This window comes from Alligator mississippiensis, chromosome 1 (genome assembly GCF_030867095.1).
Source record: "Alligator mississippiensis isolate rAllMis1 chromosome 1, rAllMis1, whole genome shotgun sequence".
NCBI classification, from domain to species: domain Eukaryota; kingdom Metazoa; phylum Chordata; order Crocodylia; family Alligatoridae; genus Alligator; species Alligator mississippiensis.
The window spans coordinates 479,200,410-479,221,074 of NC_081824.1; the positions used below are offsets into that span (position 1 = coordinate 479,200,410).

General features: G+C 52.1%; 2 protein-coding genes across 2 annotated transcripts; both read right to left on the reverse strand.

Moving 5' to 3' along the window:
- Window positions 1-3,113: 3,113 nt before the first annotated feature.
- LOC132249491 (olfactory receptor 2AT4-like) lies at window positions 3,114-4,087 on the reverse strand. Its single transcript, XM_059724754.1, has one exon. The coding sequence runs from the start codon at window positions 4,071-4,073 to the stop codon at window positions 3,114-3,116; it is 960 nt and encodes a 319-aa protein (XP_059580737.1). The 5' UTR covers window positions 4,074-4,087.
- Window positions 4,088-11,763: 7,676 nt separating this feature from the next.
- Window positions 11,764-12,732, reverse strand: LOC132249493 (olfactory receptor 2AT4-like). The gene has a single exon (XM_059724757.1). It carries the CDS (start codon window positions 12,730-12,732, stop codon window positions 11,764-11,766), a length of 969 nt encoding a protein of 322 aa, XP_059580740.1.
- Between the last annotated feature and the right edge of the window lie 7,933 nt (window positions 12,733-20,665).

Genomic DNA, 20,665 nt, shown 5'->3' on the forward strand with positions numbered 1-20,665 from the left:
TGGCCCAGAGCCATGTCACCGTGGCAGGGTCCCCTAACCCCTGCGGCTTCGAGGCTAGGATTGGAGGGCAGCAGCAGGGGCCAGAGGAGCAAGCAGCACATGAGCGGATATGAGACGCGCTGCAGAGAGGGATCAGGGGAAAGACGCTCTGCAGTAAGCTACAGGAGCTCTGCTTTGGCAAGCAGGCAGCTAAGGAGCAAATGGAGGCGAGCTGGGCAGGTGGTGAGAGGAGCAGGGGGATTAATGGGCTACACAGAAACCCCTGGGTGAGTCAGAGGACAGGTGGCTGGAAAGGGCTGGAGGCCAGTATACTTCAAGCCTAGCTCCAGAGCTAGAGGGCCAGCATGGTCCTGAGCTGCAGAGAGGAAAGACCTCCTGAGAGCCCTGCCTCCAAAGGCAGGGGACCCAGTCAGCCCGGGCACCCAGGGGAGCTGGAGGGAGTCATCGGGCAGAGGACTGGGAGCTGCGGGGACCTGGAGACTAAGGAACCGGAGGTTTCAGTGGACTGATAGGGTGGTGTGGAGTCGCAGGTGGAGGCCTGCAGGTTGCTGCATGTTTTAAAGGACTGAAGCCCAGATAGGCTGGGACCCAGGGCTGAGCTAGAGCTGAGACAGGACTAGGGACCCCAAGTGCGACTAGAGAAGGGGCTGAAGCCCAGACAGAGCCTCGTATGGGTCTGGGACCCAGCAGGCTGTGTGGGCAAAGCCAAGCAGCTCATCGACAGCCCAGAAAGAGCCAGCAACTCAGAGGGCGGGTGAAGGATGTATAGTAATATTTGCAAGGCGTGGATGTGGCTTTGGGGGCAGAGGAGTCCATGATTAAAGCCCATAATGTGATTAAACCGCATAATGTGATTAAGGCCTGGAGGGCTATGAGTGGGGCCAGGGCAAGGGTGACGGGGCCAGTCGGCTGGCACAGCTGTATGGCAGAAGGGCTCCGAGCCCCCTGAAGTGAGACCATGCCCAGGTAACTCACATTGGCCTTGGACGGCAGTGTCCCCCAGTCTACCATCCAGGCAAGGCAGGTGGGATGACAGGGTGGTATCCTGAGAGGCAGGACGGGAGCCAGCAGGACAAATGGGGCCACAAGGGGTGCCCTGGATGGCCACGGATGCTGGATCCTGCTACAGTCATATGGCGGGGGGGTCCCGCCGGGTCTGGAAACTCAGTGGTGGGGAGCAGTGGATCAGGCCCCCAGCCTTGTGCGGCTGGATCCAGCTCCGGCCAGGCTAGGCCTGCACAGAGGGTTTGGGTCCCAGTCATACCTGCACAGCTGGATCAGGCCCCAGCTATGTCTGTACCAGATGCTGAATTAGGCCCACGGACTGGGTCCGGCTTGCGGACTGACAAGCCCACGGGGTGAAAGGTGGGTGGCTAATAGGTGCAGTGATCCCAGGCCGGTGTTTTGGGAGATGTGCTCTTTGCAGGGAGCTAGCTCATCCGTGCATGGCACAGCCCCATCTTGTACCACTACTTGGGGGCAGCACCTAAAACAAGGGGACATGGGACTTCAGAGGAGACACGCGGGTTGTTGCTGCCGTTGGCCGTTCTGCGCACAAGCCCTGCACAAAATAATCTTCAGCAGGTCTCAGCTCTGAACAAAACCAGCCCGGCCACGCGGGTCTTGTGCAGCCAGCGCTCCTGCGATGGTCTCACGGGTTGCAAACACCCCGCTCAGCTCTGTCGGCCACTGTGCTTTCTGTGGACTGAATCTCAGTTGTGGACCTATCGGGGCTGGAAAACGTACTGCTGAAATGCAGCGAGCTTTGGCTTTGTCGGATGCGCTGAACCCAGAAGCTGGCCTCATTGTGGGTGCAAAGAAGAAAAGGTGATGGGAAAAGGGGCAGCCAGCTGCAGGAGGAGATGAAGGAGCCATGGCAGAGAAGTTTAGCCATCAGGACAGAGAGGGAGTCTTGGGTCTCTTCGCATTCCCGGTTTCCCCTTCAACCCCTTCTCCTCAGTCTCCTCATGCAGCCCCTTTCTTCCCTGTGTTTCACCTCACTCAACTGCCAACCCCACGCGCATCTTCTCCTACACCCCACAGTCTGTCCATGCTGAGAGCGAGTCTCAGGACCTCTGCCCACCTCTGGTTTGTGGACCGCTCTGCAGACATGGCGGAGGATGGAGGCATGGACATCATGGGCATGGGGCCATTGGTGACTTGCCCAGAGGGTCCTTGAGATTGCTGCCCACCCCAGGAACAGTTCTTGGATGGATGGCCAACAAGGGGTGGGTACAGTGGTGTCTTTGTGCTTGGCTGCATATAGGCAAGGCCACACGCTGGGCAGGTCCTGGGGCCCCAGAGCAGTGGACTTGCAGTGAACTATAGAGGCAACACCTGGGAGCAGGGCGATGGGGAACATGATAGCTGCAGGGCACTGTGGGATGCTGGAGGACTGACCTATCATACTCTGCTGGAGGATACAGATGTAAAATGAGATGCTTTACATGGAGGATGGGCATATTAGAAAGATCCTTTCTGAGGATGGGCATAATAGAAAGATCTCATTGGGTGGAGATATCTGTCCCTTGATTTTTTTGAAAGACCTCCAAAGTACTTGGAGAGCTACAAATGTTAAATCTGTCCGTGCCCTCACTGCTTTATACGTAGGAAAAGGGTGACACGTAAGCATGGCCAAGCGTTTTATTATTTAGGAGTGATCATTTAATTTCTTTCCACTGGGTCACGGAGGAAAAAAAATGAATGGGGTAATCGAATGTTTTAATAGTAAACAGGATAAAATCATACTGATGAGGAAAGCCTGTCTTAAATTACATCCCGATTACAGCCATTATATGTGGTAGATGGAGATGGCTCACAGGTTTCTGCGCCTGAAAAGGAAAGGACAAGTTCACATTCAGCTCTTTGGTCGGGTTGTTTCCACGTGGAAACAGAACATGCTTGATCCAGAGTCATGGAGGCATAAGATACAGAGAGTACCGAGCTGGGCTTTTTTACAAAGCACTTGTCAAAATACAGCTCCTTTAGGGCACTTGTGTACGCTTGGACATGAGCTAATACTAAAGTGGGTGGAAGGAGTGCATCCATTCAGAGATCCGTCCACGGCAGAAGGGAACAAATGAATGGTAAAACAATAAACCCTGTTGCTACAACTACATCTTTTTAGTAAGAGGAAAGATCTTGGAAAAAATGAACTGTTTTACTGCCCGTTTCACTTCCTTGTTGCGTAAAGTGTAAATGAGGGGATTTAACAAAGGAGTTAAAATAGCAAAAACCACGTTGCTCATGACGTGGATATCAATAGGCATACGTGCTCTGTACGAGACATATGCCACAGCAATGGATGAATAGTAAGTGCCAACCACAATCAAATGGGAAGTGCAAGTGGAAAAAGCTTTACTGCGACCTTCCTTGGAGTTGATTTTTAATATGGAGATGATGATGTGAGTGTATGACACAACAACAAGCATAAGAGGCACGAGGGAGACCGTCATGGCAATGCAAAACCCCAAGAAGGTCTGAAAAGTGGCACCAAAATCCGGGCAGGCTGCTTGGACCACGGCCAGGTGATCACAGAAGCAGTGATAAACTTTGGTGGTTTCACCAAACGCTAACTGAGAGGTCTGGATCATGACAGGTGCCGGGATGATCAGGGCAGTTATCCAGGCACTTGCTGCCAGCTGGATGTTCATCCTCTTGGTCATTTTAACCGAGTAATGCAAAGGATTGCAAATGGCTTCATAGCGATCGTAAGACATGACCACCAGAATCAGAGCTTCTGTCACCGTTAGCCCGTGGAAACTGTACATCTGCAGGAAGCAGGCCTGGAAAGAAATCGTTTTGGCATCGACCAGAAACATAGCCAGCATTTTGGGAATGGTCGTGGTTGTGAACAGGATATCTAACACGGAGAGATTCGTTAGGAAAAAGTACATGGGCTTGTGAAGCTTTGGGTCGACCACCACAACCGTGATGATGGCGATGTTGCCGACTAGTATGAGCAGGTAGAATAAGAGAAAGACAAGAAAGAGCGGGAGCTGGTAGTCCTGAAGAGCAGGAAACCCAACCAGAAAAAAGCTTTTGGCAGAAGCATTGCTGTTGCAGCTGTCCATGGCCCGCGTCCTGAAACATCTGGAATGGAAAACACGCAGTCAGCGAGTACGTCCTGGGCACAAAGCAGTCAGCAGGGCCGTTCACACTGTGCCGTTTGCTAAAGATTATGATGCCGTTTCACTTACCTTCCAGTGCCCTTCCCTTCAGATGATATGTTAAGTGCAAAAGGTGGAAGAAGAGGTGGATTTTGTGCTGCATTTCCACCAACGGCACTGTCTGCTTCCACATATCTTGGCATCAGAGCCTCTCCGCTGTACGTCCGGCCCTGACTGCCGTGGCAGTGTGAGAGAGCAGGCTGAGGCTCTCCTGCTTGAGACGAGACTCAGCTGGTACCACCACCGCACCCAATCAGCTGGAAAAATGGGCTTCACTTGCTATGGGAGTCAGCCGAGATGCCTGGTCTTTCCAATGCAGGATGCCCGTCTGGACTGGTTTGCTCCCTACTGCACCCACACTTCTCAGTGCTCTGTAGGGTCTGTAGAGGGTCGTGGATCAGCCCTTGTCAGGGGAAAATCTGCCTCAAGCCTCCCCGGGAAGAAGCCTTGTCTGCTGGCAGTGAGGACACCGGGCAGCCAGCCCTGGGGTGACTTCTAAAGAGACAAGCTCCGGCTCTGAGCCCCTGCTCTTGTCTGCCCCGGCTCCCTGTAGCACCGTGGCCCCAGACAGCTCCCTCTTTGCTCAGCGCTCAAGATGGGGTGTCTTCCTCCTCACGTGAGAGAGGGGCGGCCAGACCTCCCAAACAGCACAGCAGACCGATCTGCTGCAAACAAGCAGTCTTTATTGTGCCTGTGCATTTCCCTCCGTCTTCCCTGGGGCTCCTGCTGTCTCTCACCCGCTCCCCCAGAGCCTCTCTCTTTCTCCTCCACCGCGGTGTCTTTCCTTGGGTTCCTGCTGCCCCTGGGAAACCTTTCTGTGCTCTCCCCATCTGGGTCATGGCCCACTCCTGGCTCTCAAGTTGCCCGGAGAGGGATTTCCCCCTTGCCCTGGTATAAACTCTGCATCCTCCGTTCTGGAATCGGTGCTCTCCATGGGCAGAGCAAACCCCACTGCCTCCCCTTGCTGGAAGCTGCCAGCCCCCGCAGCATCTCTTCTGGGTGCCGACACGCTCAGGAACCTCAGCCTCTTCCCTCCTTCACCAGGGCTGGGGCTGGAGCCCGTGACACTGTGGGGTACTTGCTGGGGTGCCCCATTCCCATCCACCCCTCTTCTAACGGGATTGCTGTACCTGCCGTACGCAGCACCGCACTGACTGCAGGTGCTGGAGTTTCTGCTCCGCGCTGTTCAAGGGCTTGTAGTTTCTTGCCAGGGACACAAACCCGCTCTCTGCCTGTCCCATCCCGGACAGCAGGGACCTGGGCTCCCACATCCCTCCTCTCCAAACACCCCTTGCTGTGGTCCATGGCAGGTGCCGTGTTCAGGTGCCCTGTTCTGTGCAGAGGGCTCTGGCTGCGCACCCTGCCTCTTGTGAGGACCATCTTTATTCCTCTTTGCTCCCAGGTCTTCAGCAAGGGGAGGCTGCAAGGGGAGGTAAGGAGGCCTCATTACTGCCCAGGGGGGCATGTGATTGCCCGGGGCAGGCTCAAGCAGTTATTGAGCCCAGAGCTTCCTAATTACCACCTGGCACTGGGATCTGTCCTCCTGCCTCGCCAGCCGAGGGCACTGATTTCTCAAGTGTTTCGTGGGTCCATCTTTGAAACTCTGCCTGGCATCTGTCACTTATTCCAGGGGTTTCCTATGGAGAGTGGGACGATTGGGGAACCTTGGGTCCTGTCTTGATTCCCCGTTCCCTTCCTCTCTTCCCTGACAGAAGAGAGTAATAGTCTGAGGTCTAGCCACCCCAAAGAGTACGCTGCTCCTGGGGCGCTCAGGCCCACCATTGCAGGAGTCTGGAGTATCTAAGTCTCCTTATCTCCAGCCCAGATTCTCCGTCCTACTCCAGCTAGCGTCAGACTCCAGCTTCGTCTGCAGCTCCTCCAACTCCAGCCCCCTTTTCTGCAGCCTAGCTAATCTAGGCGGGATGGGATAAGGGAGCTCTGCAGCCCAGGCTCCCTGAAAAGGACTGCCCCGTGACAGTGTTCACCATACTCATTTGTGATCTGAGGATAAGCATTTTCTTCTATGAGTTTTATAAGTCGTGTTTGGCTGTCCCTTGCTCTTGTGCTCTGAGAACAGGGATAGAAGACGCCCAGGAGACGTGTATGTACTTCACCTCTCTATCACAGGAGCTCAGAGCGTGGTGCTGGAAGACTTCCAGGCATTCCCATTCCTGCCGATAATTTTTTTAGACTGATAAATAGCAGATGTATGGGGTTTCTAAGAAAAAAAAGATTCAAATGGGCATTCAGCCTTTTTAAACTCTAAGTGAATTTAGCTTTTGAGTCCTTTTAATTTTCCCATTCTCTAATTACAAGGAGTTGACAATGTTATCGCTCTGGTCTCAAATACCGTTATAATCAGAATTTTCTGAGGTCATTAAATCTCTGATCGGCTTAAAGCTAACTCACCCTTCGGTAGAAAGATTGAAAGAACGAGGTTAACCTACACAACAAGCAGACTGTTTCTCTCTCGTTGACATCCTAGCACACAGGCAGTCTCCAGGCATTTTGCTCTCTCTCCTCACCTCCTACCTGCACCACTTCATTACTCGCTTCCCCCTGTGTTGCTCTTTCAACTCTGCAAAGGATTTTGGATCAAAGTTTACATTATAAAAGCCCTACTATAAAAAGCAAACGGCTTTATAGTATTTAATGCAAACTTTCAAGATGTAGTATCCCCCACACTAGCATTGTCCTGAAACTGCTCTCTTTTAAGACAAATAAAATGCCTTGGTTTGTTGCCTATTTATATTCATTGTATTAAACTTTCCCTCCATCCTGGTTTCCATCCGAAAAGCTAAAGCAAAGGAAGTAGGTAGTTAGACTGAAAGGTAAGAACATGTGATACAGCCATGTGAATAGTAACTCACTTGCACATTCAAGTGATGAAAAGTTCTTCACTGTGGCTAGGCTTATTCTCAATGATGGGCGCGAGACTCCAGCTGCAAAGCCTCTGCAACTGGCCCGACTAAGAGGACTGTGTGTCTTTTGAACAAACTGCTTGGTTGTTTTCCCCATCGCAGTCCCCAAAGGTGACATCAGCATTGGGGTTTTTTTCTTTGTCTTCAATTAAGAGACTGAAATGGCCTTCGTTACTTTAATGATAAGCAATCCCAGCAGGTTTGGGACCTCAGTGGCGCAGCAGAGTTCACAATAGGTGCAAATCACATTGAAGATGCTGACAGTCAAGGAGATGAAACGGAGATATTGGAACTAAGGTGTGTGCAATCTGATGACACATTACCCAATGTTTCAATGTCATGATTCATGGGGAATGCCGGCCTGCTCCCATCGAAAGTCACTGGATGTTGGCCATTGACTTAACTGGGTGATTGTCCCATCCAACCATGTCATTCCAAACTTTGCCTCATTAAATAATTTATGGAGCCATCAAAGCACCCCCAGATCCAGTTAATCCCCAAAAACTCATGTGCTGAGACTTCCAGTAGCAAAGGACATCTGAGGGGTGATCAGAAGAGCTGGGATCATAGAGTCATAGAACATGAGGGTTAGAAGGGACCTTGGGAGGTCACATCTAGTCCAACCCCCTGCTCAAAGCAGGACCAGCCCCAACTAGTTCATCCAAGGCAAGGTTTTGTCTAACTGGCGCTTCAAAACCTCCAAGGATGGAGACTCCTCAACTCTTCAGGTAGCCTTCACCAGTGCTTTACTACCTCTCCTAGTGGGAAAGTTTTTCCTTATATCTAACCTGAACTCCCCTTGCTGCAGCTGGAGCCCTTTGCTCCTTGTCCTGCCATCTTCCCCCACTGAGAACAGCCCCGCTCCATCCTCTTTGCATCCCCTGCAGGGAGTTGAAGGCTGCTATTCAATCCCCCTCGGTCTTCTCTTCTGCAGGCAAAGACAGCCCATTTCCCTCAGTCTCTCCTCACAAATCATGTGCCCCAGCCCCCCAACCATTTTCACTGCAAACATATTGGTTTAACACCTAAAAGGAGACTGCTCTACCTGGAGCGCTGCAGCTCCGGACACGTGGACACATCTGACCCGTAACAATTGTGCACTGGCTCCCGTGGCAGAGCCCGGCCCCAGGGTCCCTGCGGCCGAGCAATTCCTGCCCCGCTCTGGCTCCTCAGGTCCCCTCCCTTTTTGATCTCACCATCCAAGCCTTGAGGGAACTTTCATGGTGTCTAGGGAGGCCACCCAGCAGTCCCAGAGTAAGACCCAGTTCACTTAGCTAGCTGGTATGTCCTGTACTCAGCTGGCTCTGGTCTTGCCCCTCAGGCTCTAAGTTGTGGCCCTCCTGGCCCTGCCAGAGCCTCATGGTGCCAGTTCCCTTATGGGCTATATTCACAGCTCCATCCTCCCTTGTAGTCACACTTACGCCTCGTCGATATTACTCCCTCCTCATTGAGAGTGGGCTCTCTGGCCCAACGCAGCTGTTGGCCCTCAGCCTTCCCCGCCTTGGTGCTTCTGTTCTGGCTGTGCTCCTCAGCTTAGACTTCCTGCCTCGGGCCTTGGCTCCTGGGCCCCAGACCTGTCTCACACTCACATGATCCGGGCCCCTGGCCATGTCCTGCACTCTCGTCCTATGGGCCAGCCCTGAGCCCTCCAGGCCACTGAGCCCAGGCTGGCTACCTGTCACAGAGTGCCCCACCAGCACCCCACCGCGGTCTTCCTCCTCTCCTACAGCCACAACCTGGTCCTCCGGTCCCAAGCGTAAATGCAGCAGAAACACAAGCAAGCTGCTTCACAAACTGAATCTCCCCCACCCTGGCTCAATGTCACCTGAAGCCACACTTCCCACTCAGCTCTCCCAACCCTGCTCTCATGGGTGGCCTCGGTGCCTCCCTGCCTGTCTCCTGCAGCCCTTCTCTCCCAGGAGCTCCTCTTCCTGCAGCCTGTGGGCCTGACTGCCTCCTTTGCACTGTAGGGCAGGGCTGGGCTGGCCCCGCTCACTGCCACCACATGCAGCTCCAGGGATTCGCACACGCCAGGGACTCTGCAGATGGCCCTCCCACCCACACACCCACACCCTGCCACACCCCCTCACCCCCCACCAGACTCCTAAACACACCCACACCCTCCCACAGCCCCCACACACACTCCCACCCCCTCACACAAACATGCACACCCACACCTCCACCCCAGCCACACACCCCACCCTTGCAACCCTCCATATCCACCCCCCCACCCTCCTTCACATACCGCACCTAACATACCCATACCCCATACGTACACCCTGCACACCACACCACACATGCACATTGTAACACATCAGGGTCTCAGGGGTGGCCGTGATGCCCCTCACTGGCTCTGCAACTATGTCCTGCTCCACCCCTGGAGTACCCTCCTGTCTCGCCTGCCACACCTGGATGGAAATATAAATGAATAGGGAGGCTTCCCACAGACCTTTGCATAGCTCTGGTCCCACCAAAACCCCCAGTAGTGTCCCCCACACCCTAGTTATCCTCATTGGTCCCAGGCCCCTGGCTGGGTCTCTGTAGTCAACTGTGCCTGGCAGGTCACCCAAAGCCTTATGGGCTAATTGTGGCTCCAAATCCTCCTCTTTACCATACCTCATGAGTGTTACAGAAATGTTGTTCCTCCTTGGCCTTTGCCACTTTAATCTCACTACACCTTCTAGCCTGGGCCCACTGAATCGAACCAGGCTTTGAGGCACTAGCTTCAGTTTGTCCTTTCCAGTCACTGCTCCCCTGGCCCCTGTGTGGCTGCACCCTCTTTCTGTCTGTTCTGGGCTCAAAAACTGCTTGAGCCTACCCCTGGCAGTCATGTGCCCCTTGGGCAATAATGAGACCTCCTTACCTCCCCTTGCAGCCTCATCCTAAACCACTGGTAAAGAAATAGTAATGTGACATAAGTCCCTGAGCTGTAACATTATCATAACAAAGTAGCAGCCCTCTTCCCATTTAAGAGGGCAAACCCTTACCCTGAAATAGCATGCCTTCCTGCCAGGATACCTCGCATGCTCCCTGAGCCTCCCTGCTCCTGTAGGCAGCAAAGCAGTCAGCCCAGCATCCCTGGGCAGGAGCTCCTTCCCTTCTGGCATCCAGGGAGAGATTTCCCTGACAGCCCCAACCTTGGACTTATATGCACCCAGGGCCCTGCCTGCATCCAGTCAGCTGACCACTTGCAGGTGTCTGCTGACCGCCTCATTTTGCCCTGTTGCCCTAGCAACTTTTAGCTGCTGCACCCTGCCTGCCCTGCAGTGCTCCCTGGCTGGGCTGTCTTTACTTTAAAGTAACAGAGAGCCCAGGGCCCTCTGTTACACACACCCACTCCCCAACCCCACATACACCCCCTTCCCCACCACACAATATACAAGAGTAAGAGTGTATTTTGAGCTATTATGCAATTGCCTCTACATACATTAGGTAACCCCATGTAAATCAGGACAACATCTTTTTTTAAATAAAATTAAAATAAAATAGATGTTTTATTTTATTTTATTTTGTTTATTTATTGGTATACGGTTTCTTTATTTTCTGGTTTCAAGGAGGACCACGCACAAAAGAGTACTTCTAGGACAAGGGGAGGGACTTCCAGTCCCAAGATGGTGACTGGGGGTGGGGCACCTGTCAAGGGTTGGGGCTACAGATAATAAATGCAGTGCAACACACTGCCCTTTTCTATGAAGTTGCTTTTTTTCCTTTATAGACCAGCGGCTGATGCACGCCAGAGTTTTATTGGCCCTTTTGGCAGTGTGATGAGGCTGCCAAAGGGCCAGTAAAACTCTGGCATGCGTCAACTGTTGTATGACCGATAGATCTGGGGAGGTACTCCTCCCTCTCTATTCATCACTGGTGAGGCCTCAGCTGGAGTGCTGTGCCCACTTCTGGGCACTGCACTTCAATAAGGACATGGATAAGCTCGAGAGGGTACAAAGAAGGGCCACCCATTTGACTAAGGGCATGGAGGGTAGACCTTATGAGGAGAGAGTCCAGGAACTAGGCTGGTTCAGCCTGAGGAAGAGAAAGCTGAGAGGTGACTTGATAGCTGCCTACGAGTACCTCAGGGGGAAGCATCAAGAACCAGGACAGCAACTATTCAGGAGGGCATCTCAAGGGAGGATGAGGAACAATGGGCATAAACTAATAGCGGGTGGATTCAGGCTGGTCATAAGAAAGAACTTTTTCTCTGTAGGTGTCACCACAATCTGGAACATGGTCCCAGCACAGGTGGTGCAGTCACCCTCATTGGAGGTGTTCAAAATGAGGCTGGACAAGCACCTTGTTGAGCTCACTTGAGCCCAATACTTCCTGCTCAGGGCAGGGGACCGGACTTGATGATCATACAGGTCCCTTCTCCTTCTATGATTCCATGACACATTTTAAGGCACTTGCACACACTTAAACTGATTTTGCAATAATCAGGGTATCACATGATGATTGAAGGTGGTTGTCCAGAGAAGAAAGCAATCCAAGTAGCAAAATTCCCAATATAATTACCCTTTTTCAAGCCCAAGGAGGATAGTTAGCACTACCGGATTGCATGAAATTCATCCCACTGCAAGGACCACAAAGAAGGTTTTGCAAACCACTTTAGCCTTAATTAATCCCTTTTCAAAAGAACAGAAATAGTGCAGAGGTTTACATAGTGCTGAAGCAAATGTGCCCTAAAGCACTAAAATGTTTTTAAAGGGAGGAAAGATCTTGAGTACAATAAACTGTCTTATTGCCTGTTTCACTTCCCTGTTACGTAAAGTATAAATGAGGGGATTTAACAAAGGAGTCAAAATAGCAAAGACCACATTGCTCATGACGTGGATATCAGTAGGCATGTCTGCTCTGTAAGAGATGTAAGATACAGCCAAGGAAAAGTAATAACTGCCAACCACAATCAGATGGGAAGTGCATGTGGAAAAGGCTTTCCTGCGACCTTCCCTGGAGTCGATCTTTAATATGGAGATTATGATCAGCACATATGACAGGATGACAAGGGTAAGAGGCACAAGGGAGACCGTCATGGCAATGCAAAACCCCAAGAAGTTCTGAAAAGTGGCACCAAAATCCGGGCAGGCTGCTTGTACCACAGACAAGTGATCACAAAAGCAGTGATAAACTTTGGTGGTTTCACCAAATGCTAACTGAGAGGTATGGATCATGACAGGTGCTGGTATGATCAAGGCAGTTATCCAGGCACTTGCTGCCAGCTGGATGTTCATCCTCTTGGTCATTTTAACCGAGTAATGCAAAGGATTGCAAATGGCTTCATAGCGATCGTAAGACATGACCACCAGAATCAGGGCTTCTGTCACCGTTAGCCCATGGAAACTGTACATCTGCAGGAAACAGGCCTGGAAAGAAATCATTTTGGCATTGACCAGAAACATAGCCAGCATTTTGGGAATGGTCGTGGTTGTGAACAGGATATCTAACACGGAGAGATTCGTTAGGAAAAAGTACATGGGCTTGTGAAGCTTTGGGTCGACCACCACAACCGTGATGATGGCGATGTTGCCGACTAGTATGAGCAGGTAGAATAAGAGAAAGACAAGAAAGAGCGGGAGCTGGTAGTCCTGAAGAGCAGGAAACCCAACCAGAAAAAAGCTTTTGGCAGAAGCATTGCTGTTGCAGCTGTCCATGGCCCGCGTCCTAAACCATCTGGAATGGAAAACACACAGTCAGCAAATGCTTCTCTGGACAAGAAAATCAGCACGGCTGTTCACACTGTGCCATTTGCTAATGATTATGGTACAATTTCACTTACTTTCCAGTGCCCTTCCCTTCAGATGATATGTTAAGCCCATAGGGCAGGAGAAGAGGTGATTTATGTGCTGCATTTTCCACTAACAGCACTGTCTGTTTCCTTATGTTTTGGCATCAGAGCTTCTCCACTGTAAGTCTGGCCTCGATTGCTATGGCAGTGTGGGATAGCAGGCTGAGGATCTCCTGCTTGTGATGAGACTTGGGTAACTTGGTGCGGTGGTGATACCAGTTGGAAAAATGGGTTTCACCTGGTATGGGAGTCAGGGGAGATATTTTGGTCTTTCAAGGCACAGACAGAAGAGCAGATCCCAGCCCTAACTCATGGCACATCATGGAAAGCACCATGAGTTAGAGCAATACTCCAAATGCAACAGATATTTGCTACTGGGTTGAGAGGGTGGGAGATTAAGCTACAATTTGGAGCCCATCCAGAGAGAGAGGTGGCATATCTGCAGCCCTTTCCCTGTCCCCTCTCCCAGCTCCCATGCTGACTCAGGATGGGAGGGGGCGAAGGCAGGGAGGGAGGTCCCTTCTGGGGTTTCCCCAGCCATGCAGAAGTAGGAGGGTGGGTGGACCAGAGGTCCCACCTCAGAGGGGCTCCAATACACCTGCCTCACTGCCTACCACCAGCTGGGCATCCCCCAGAATGAGCTCCCTCCACTCCTTTCTCCTCTCCCATTCTGAAATCAGCACTGGGAGCAGTGCCTGGCTGTGTCAACTGGGCCTGATACCAGCGAGCACTGACAGAAGTTACTGAGGGCACTCCACTTTGGAGCACCTTCACTTTCACCCTCATATAACGAAGATTCAGATTTTTGCTGAACCGGGCCATTTTAAAGCAGTTTGCAGTCATGCACTTGTGTTTGATCACAGCTGTAGAGCACTTTCAGGAACCAGATCAGGCAAAAATTGTAACTTCTGTTTGCACCTTCAAATGCCAGGATGCCTGTCTGGACTGGTTTGCTCCCTACTGCACCCACACTTCTCAGTGCTCTGTAGGGTCTATAGAGGGTCGTGGATCAGCCCATGTCAGGGGGAACTCCGCCTCAAGCCTCCCCAAGAAGAAGCCTTGTCTGCTGGCTGTGAGGACACCGGGCAGCCAGCCCTGGGGTGACTTCTAAAGAGACAAGCTCCGGCTCTGAGCCCCTGCTCTTGTCTGCCCCGGCTCCCTGTAGCACCGTGGCCTCAGACAGCTCCCCCTTTGCTCAGTGCTCAGGATGGGGTGTCTTCCTCCTTACATGAGAGAGGGGCGGCCAGACCTCCCAAACAGCACAGCAGACCTATCTGCTGCAAACAAGCAGTCTTTATTGTGCCTGTGCATTTCCCTCCGTCTTCCCTGGGGCTCCTGCTGTCTCTCACCCGCTCCCCCAGAGCCTCTCTCCTTCTCCTCCACCGCGGTGTCTTTCCTTGGGCTCCTGCTGCCCCTGGGAAACTTTTACGCACTCTCCCCATCTGGGTCATGGCCCACTCGTGGCTCTCAATCTGTTTGGAAAGGGATTTCCCCCTACCCCAGTATAAAGTCTGTCTGGCTGGAGGCTGCATATGCAGCGTCCTCCATTTGAGAATTGGCAATCTCCATGGGCAGAGCAAACCTCACTGCCTCCCCTTGCTGGAAGCTGCCAACCCCCACAGCATCTCTTCTGTGTGCCGACACGCTCAGGAACCTCAGCCTCTTCCCTCCTTCACCAGGGCTGGGGCTGGAGCCCTTGACACTGTGGGTTACATGCTGGGGTGCCCCATTCCCATCCACCCCTCTGCTAACGGGATTGCTCTACCTGCCGTACGCAGCACCGCACTGACTGCAGGTGCTGGAGTTTCTGGTCCCTCCTGTTCAGAGCTGTTAGTTTCTTGCCAGGGACACAAACCCGCTCTCTGCCTGTCCCATCCCAGACACCAGGGACCTGGGCTAATGCATCCCTCCTCTCCAAACACCCCTTGCCGTGGTCCATGGCAGGTGCCGTGTTCAGGTGCCCTGTTCTGTGCAGAGGGCTCTGGCTGCGCACCCTGCCTGTTGTGAGGACACAGGAAATGTCTAGGTAGTTTACTCTCTCCTCCTTTCTGACCTGTGCTATGTCATTGCTTTCTTCCCCCTGTATTGCTCTTTTAACTCTGCAAAGATTTCAGACAATAGTTTACATTATAAAAGCCCTACTTTAAAAAGCAAATGGTTTTATTGTATTTAATGCAAGCTTTCAAGGTGTAGTATCCTTAACATCAGTGTTGTCTTGGAACTTATTTCTCAAGGCAAACAAAATGCCTTGGCTTGGTGTCTGTTGCTCTCCATTGTAGTAAAGGTTCCCTCCATCCTGGTTTCCATCCGAAAAGCTAAAGCAAAGGAAGTAGGTAGTTAGACTGAAAGGTAAGAACATGTAATACAGCCATGTGAATAGTAACTCACTTGCACATTCAAGTGACGAAAAGATCTTCACTGTGGCTAGGCTTATTCTCAATGATGGGCGCGAGACTCCAGCTGCAAAGCCTCTGCAACTGGCCCGACTAAGAGGACTGTGTGTCTTTTGAACAAACTGCTTGGTTGTTTTCCCCATCGCAGTCCCCAAAGGTGACATCAGCATTGGGGTTTTTTTCTTTGTCTTCAATTAAGAAACTGAAATGGCCTTCGTTACTTTAATGATAAACAGTCCCTTTGGGACCTCAGTGGTGCAGCAGAGTTCGCAATATGTGGAAATCACATTGAAGATGCTGACAATCAAGCAAATAAAAAGGAGATACATGAACTGGAGAATGTGTAACATGATGAAATATTATGCAATGCTTCAGCCCCATGATTCGTTGGAAACTGCGGTCTACTCCCATTGAAAAATACTGGACATTGGCCATTGACTTAACTGCGTGACACTTCCATCCAGCCATGCACTTCCAAACTTTGTCTCATGATTGAAGGAAACATGAAAGCACCCCCAGATTCAGTTAATCATCCAAAAGCTCATCTGCTGAAGCTTCTGGTAGCAAAGGACATTTGAGCAGTGGTGAGGAGAGCTGGGATCTTAGAGTCATAGAAATAAGGGTTGGGAGGTCACCTCTAGTCCAACCCCCTCCTCCAAGCAGGACCAGCCCCAATTGCAACATCGCAGCCAAGGCTTTGTCTTTCTGGGTCTTAAAAACTTCCAAGGATGGAGAGTCCACCACTTCTCTGGGTAACCTGCTCCAGTGCTTTACTACCCTCCTTGTGAGAAAGATGTTCCTCATATCTAACCTCATTGTCCTTTGCTCCTTGTCCGGTCATCTGCCCCCACTGAGAACAGCCCAGCTCCAGCCTCTTTGCAACCTCCTGCAGGGAGGTGAAGGCTGCTATCAAATCCCCTCGGTCTTCTCTTCTGCAGACTAAATAAATCCAGTTCCCTCAGCCTCTCCTCACCACTCCTGTCCCCCAGCCCCACAACCATTTTTGTTGGCCTCTGCTGGACTCTCTCCAATGTGTCCACATCCTTTCTGTAGTGGGAGCCACAACTGGTCACAGGACTCCAGATGTGGCCTCCCCAGTGCTGACCAGAGGGGAAGACTCACTTCCCTCCATCTGCCGGCAACGCTCCTACCAATGCAGCCCAGGATGCCATTAGCCTTCTTGGCACCAAGGGCACACTGCTGGCTCCTGTTCAGCTTCTTGCCCCCGGTCACCCCCAGGTCCTTTTCTGCAGAGCTGCTGCCCAGCCCGTCAGTCCCCATCTTGTACCAGTGCATGGAATAGTTATTTGGACAGCATCTTGGGCTTAGAGGAAAGTGCCTTCTCAGTGCAGGTGTCACCATTGCTCAAATGTACCACAGCTCTGAGGAGAGAAACCCAACTCCTGGCATGTGTCACACACAGCTTATGGCTAGAGATGGGTCTGAGCTACCACATTGCATATCCTGATGAAGACACCCGGTCAAGGCTGTTCTGTTTGGGGTTTTGGTTCTTTGCATGAGAGGTTCAGGATTCAGCTGTAAAATCTGGGCTCAAGCACCGGTTCTGACACCTTGGGAAAAATTAAAGCTATCCAAAAAGTAGGTTAGTTTTACCCATATTCTAATGACTGAATATCAGTGATGGGAGAGAATGCAAATCCTTATTAGCTAGGACATGACTTTTTGCAGGCTACTCCCACAAGCAGCAAATCTGCTCCCAAATGGCTTCACATATAGACGTCTGCCAAGGGCTGGTTTACAATGCAGTAAATCCATATAACATGAATTGCATGTGTAGACATGCCCAGAGACATCCAAATACTGGTCTATATTTAGCCACACTCTAATAACTTCCTATCAGTGATGGGAGAGATCGCAACTCCTTATTTGCTAGGGATGACTATTTGCCCAACTGAAAAGACCGCCCTGGGTGGAATCGAGCCTGTTTACCCCAGCCTGGCAAAGAGCTTACCGAGTCCCAGCATCCTTACTCTTGCTGGCATCTTTTGAACTGCTGCTATTAAAAAACGTATTGCAGCACAGAGCAGAGCTCCACAGAGCAGTTCTTAAGGGAGTGACTGAACCATGTCCGAGGTCTGCGTCCAAGACAGTCTCCATGCAGATACCCTGCTATAAGCATTCTGCGATTGCTGTCCATTAGAGGTGAGAGTACGAGTGTGTATGAACGTGTGTTTGATGCCACTGAGGACTGAGAAGTACCGAGTGGAGAGGAAAGAGTGGTGGGTGACTGGCTGACAAGGAATGGAGATGACACTGTAATGAATGGATTCGGGGAAGCAAAGGGGGTGGCATCCAGGCCAGAGGAAAGGACGTGACAGTAGCTGGACTGTGAGATGATAAAGACAGAAATAGGATCCTTTTCCAAATGGCTCGGAAGACAAGGCTGAATCTTTGAGCTAGCAGAGAGGTCGAAAGGGTGAGGCTTGGAGCAGCTGGAGCGAGAGGAGGGCAGCCGATGCCTAGGTTACAGATCTAAATGAGTGAGGAGGGAAGCACAGATTCGTGCGGTGGAACGGGACCTCCGGGGTTGCTTGGTCCAGCGCCCTGCCTGCACGCAGGATGCATCTCCCAGAAGCATCTCTGCCAAACACTTCTCAGCCTCCCTCCAGGGAAGGAGACGGTACAGTTTTCCCAGGCAGCTGCTCCAATGTCCTACTAGCCTGGCAGTAAGGAAGCTTCATCTGAGAGCTAATTTAAATCTGCTCTGCTCAGGACAGTTGTCTTCCCTTTCTTTATGGCACCCGTCAAGTATTTGCAAAGTGCTATTACGTCTGTGCCTTGTCTCTGAACGAGGCATATCCAGTCCTCTCAGCACCCTCATACAGCCTGTATTCTTCTAACCCCTCTATCGTCCTGTTCCGCATCTCTAGATCCTCTCTAGTTCCTGGACATCCTTCTGCCATAGAGGACTCCTTCCCCTCTTATGGGGAAGGAAGAGAGCCGGGCAGAATTAGGAGAACAAAAGCAGGCAGCTTTCAGCAAGCCTGGCTGCAAGTAGCAGCAGGTGGGAGCAGCCGACCCAAATGGGCTACAGGGCCCAGCCTGCAGGCTGCAGGTAGCGGTCCTTGGGTTGGTGATGATTGTGGCGGGCCAGTAGGGGGCGCTCCTGTGTTGAGCCGCCCACCTCCTTGCGCCCGCCCACCTTCCAGGCTCCAAGTGCCTCCCTGGGGTGCCTCCCGTCCGGCCGACCCCTTCCCTGGAGCACACCCGCTAGCCTGGGGTTCCCGCAGCCACCATCCAAGGCTCTGGACTCACTTCTGGCTCTGCGCACCTTGGAGAACACATGCCTGATCGTCCAATGGGTGCTAGACCCAATACCAGCACTTGGGGCACTTCCCCAAGTCAGGGGCTTATTAGGAAGCCTCCCTTAGTCCACAGACCTAAGGGGCCTCCTTGGCATAATTTAGACCCACCCCTCAATAAGTCTCCCACACCGGTCACAAGGAGAACTTTATTGATGACAGGGGGTAGGGCAGAAACAGGGTAAAAGGTAGAGCAGTATCATAGAAATCTTACAGGAATATCAGAGGAATCCCATAGAGCAAACCAGGGTGGCTGAGGTAGCCTTTTGCTCACGCATCTGAGTTACTGTAAGCTAAATATCTAGTCTGATCTCAAGTAGCTTACTCACTCGTATCGTCCGGAGGTGGTTGGAGTTTCCTCTGGAGGCAGGGCACTCTTGGAGCATGCGGTGATGAGGAGAGAGCCAGGCTCAGATTCACCTGGATGACCGCATGGCTAATCACTAATGGCTGACTGCCCCTTCTTCTTGGACTGAGCCCTTAAATAACCTCTCTGACCTCAGCAGCCCGGTCCAATCGAAGCTGCCAATACTGGCCACAAGCCGACCAATCTCCCCAGCATCACTGGCTACCTGGGCCCGCGCAGGGCCGGGTCTTTCCCCCCTGCCCAGGTGACCAGAGCATCCGCCTCCCAGGCGCCAGGCTTTTGTCATGTAGACCAGGTGGGAGATCCCCACCCTGAGGAATGAAACACCAGCCTCCCAGGCTGGCTGAGACGGGTCTCTGGAGAGGGGCACCAACGGTGGCATTTCTGCCACACTCTCGTCCTTCTCCATGCTTTGTGAGGGGCAGGCACTCAAACTGCACGCAGAGTTCACGGTGTGGGCGCAACCTGGATTTGCAAAGAGGCATCAGGATACTGTCTGCCCTGTTTACAATCCCCTTCATCATAATGCCTAACAATGTTGTTTGCCTTTATTTTTCAACAGCTGCTGAGCACTGAGCGGATGTTTTCAGCAAACTGTGCACAGTGAGTCCTAGATCTCTTCCCTGTGTGGTGATAGCTAATGTAAAGCCCATGAGAGTACAGGTAGGGTTTGGGCTATTTTTGCCAACGTGCTTTACATTCACTTTACATTTATCTGCATTGAATTTCACCTGCCATTTAGCTGCTCATTCCCTCGTTTAGCTACTCCTTAGGCTCTGGAAAGAGACCCCAGGCCAGAAGCAGCTGTCCCACCACAGGACCAGCGTCAGAGCGGGGTGCATGACGGCAGTGCGGAGGAAGCAGCAGGGAGCTAGAGGTGCCTTCTCAGGGCTAGAGGAGACCCAGGCCTGTGAATGCCCCTGTACGGAGTGTCGTATGAGAGACTGGCTGAGCTCAGCAGGAACCTGAGTCTGCTGCACAGCCTTCTGCAGGTCCTTGCAGGTGCCTCAGTCTTTCCTGCTTGGAATACTTTTGCCATATGAAAATTGTCCACCTTGCTACTCACTGCCTTCTCCAGGTCCCTGATGTGCCTGTTAAACACCACTGGCCCTAACACGGATCCCGGGGGAGCCCTGCTCTTTACTTTCCATCCTGGAAAAGGGCCATTTCTATTCGCTTTTTGCTTCTATCTTAAGGCAATTTCTAATCCACGAGTGGGCACAGCAGTGCTGTCTCACAGGCTCTGCCTCACGACCCAGCTCTGCCAGCTCCCCTTCCTCATCCCCTTCCTCCTCCCATCTGCTTACCCCACTACTACTACCCCCTTCCCAACACGTGTCTCACTGCGCTGGCTGCTTGGGGTGAGGTGACCCCCAAAGCAGAGGCTGGGAGGGAGGTTCCCTCTGGGCAGTTGTCTTGCTCAGTGCCCTGAGCTGCCCCTCCCTGGTATCAAGGCACCATGAGGTTTCTGCACTTCCTGGGCTCCAGGCCAGCACTTTCCTGACTGGTGCTGACCCACGGGCACAGGTCTCCCCCTGCCCCACTGTCGTGGCTAGCACAGAGACCAGAGCATGCAGGAGGAAAGCAGGGAAAGACTAGAAAAGTAACCCAGAAGCCAGGGCTGTCCTTGCACTGCGATGCTGGGCAGTGGCTGTTCCCTTCCCAGCTGTGCACACATGTCCTGACCACGTGGGCAGCCAGCTGTGCCGTGTGGTG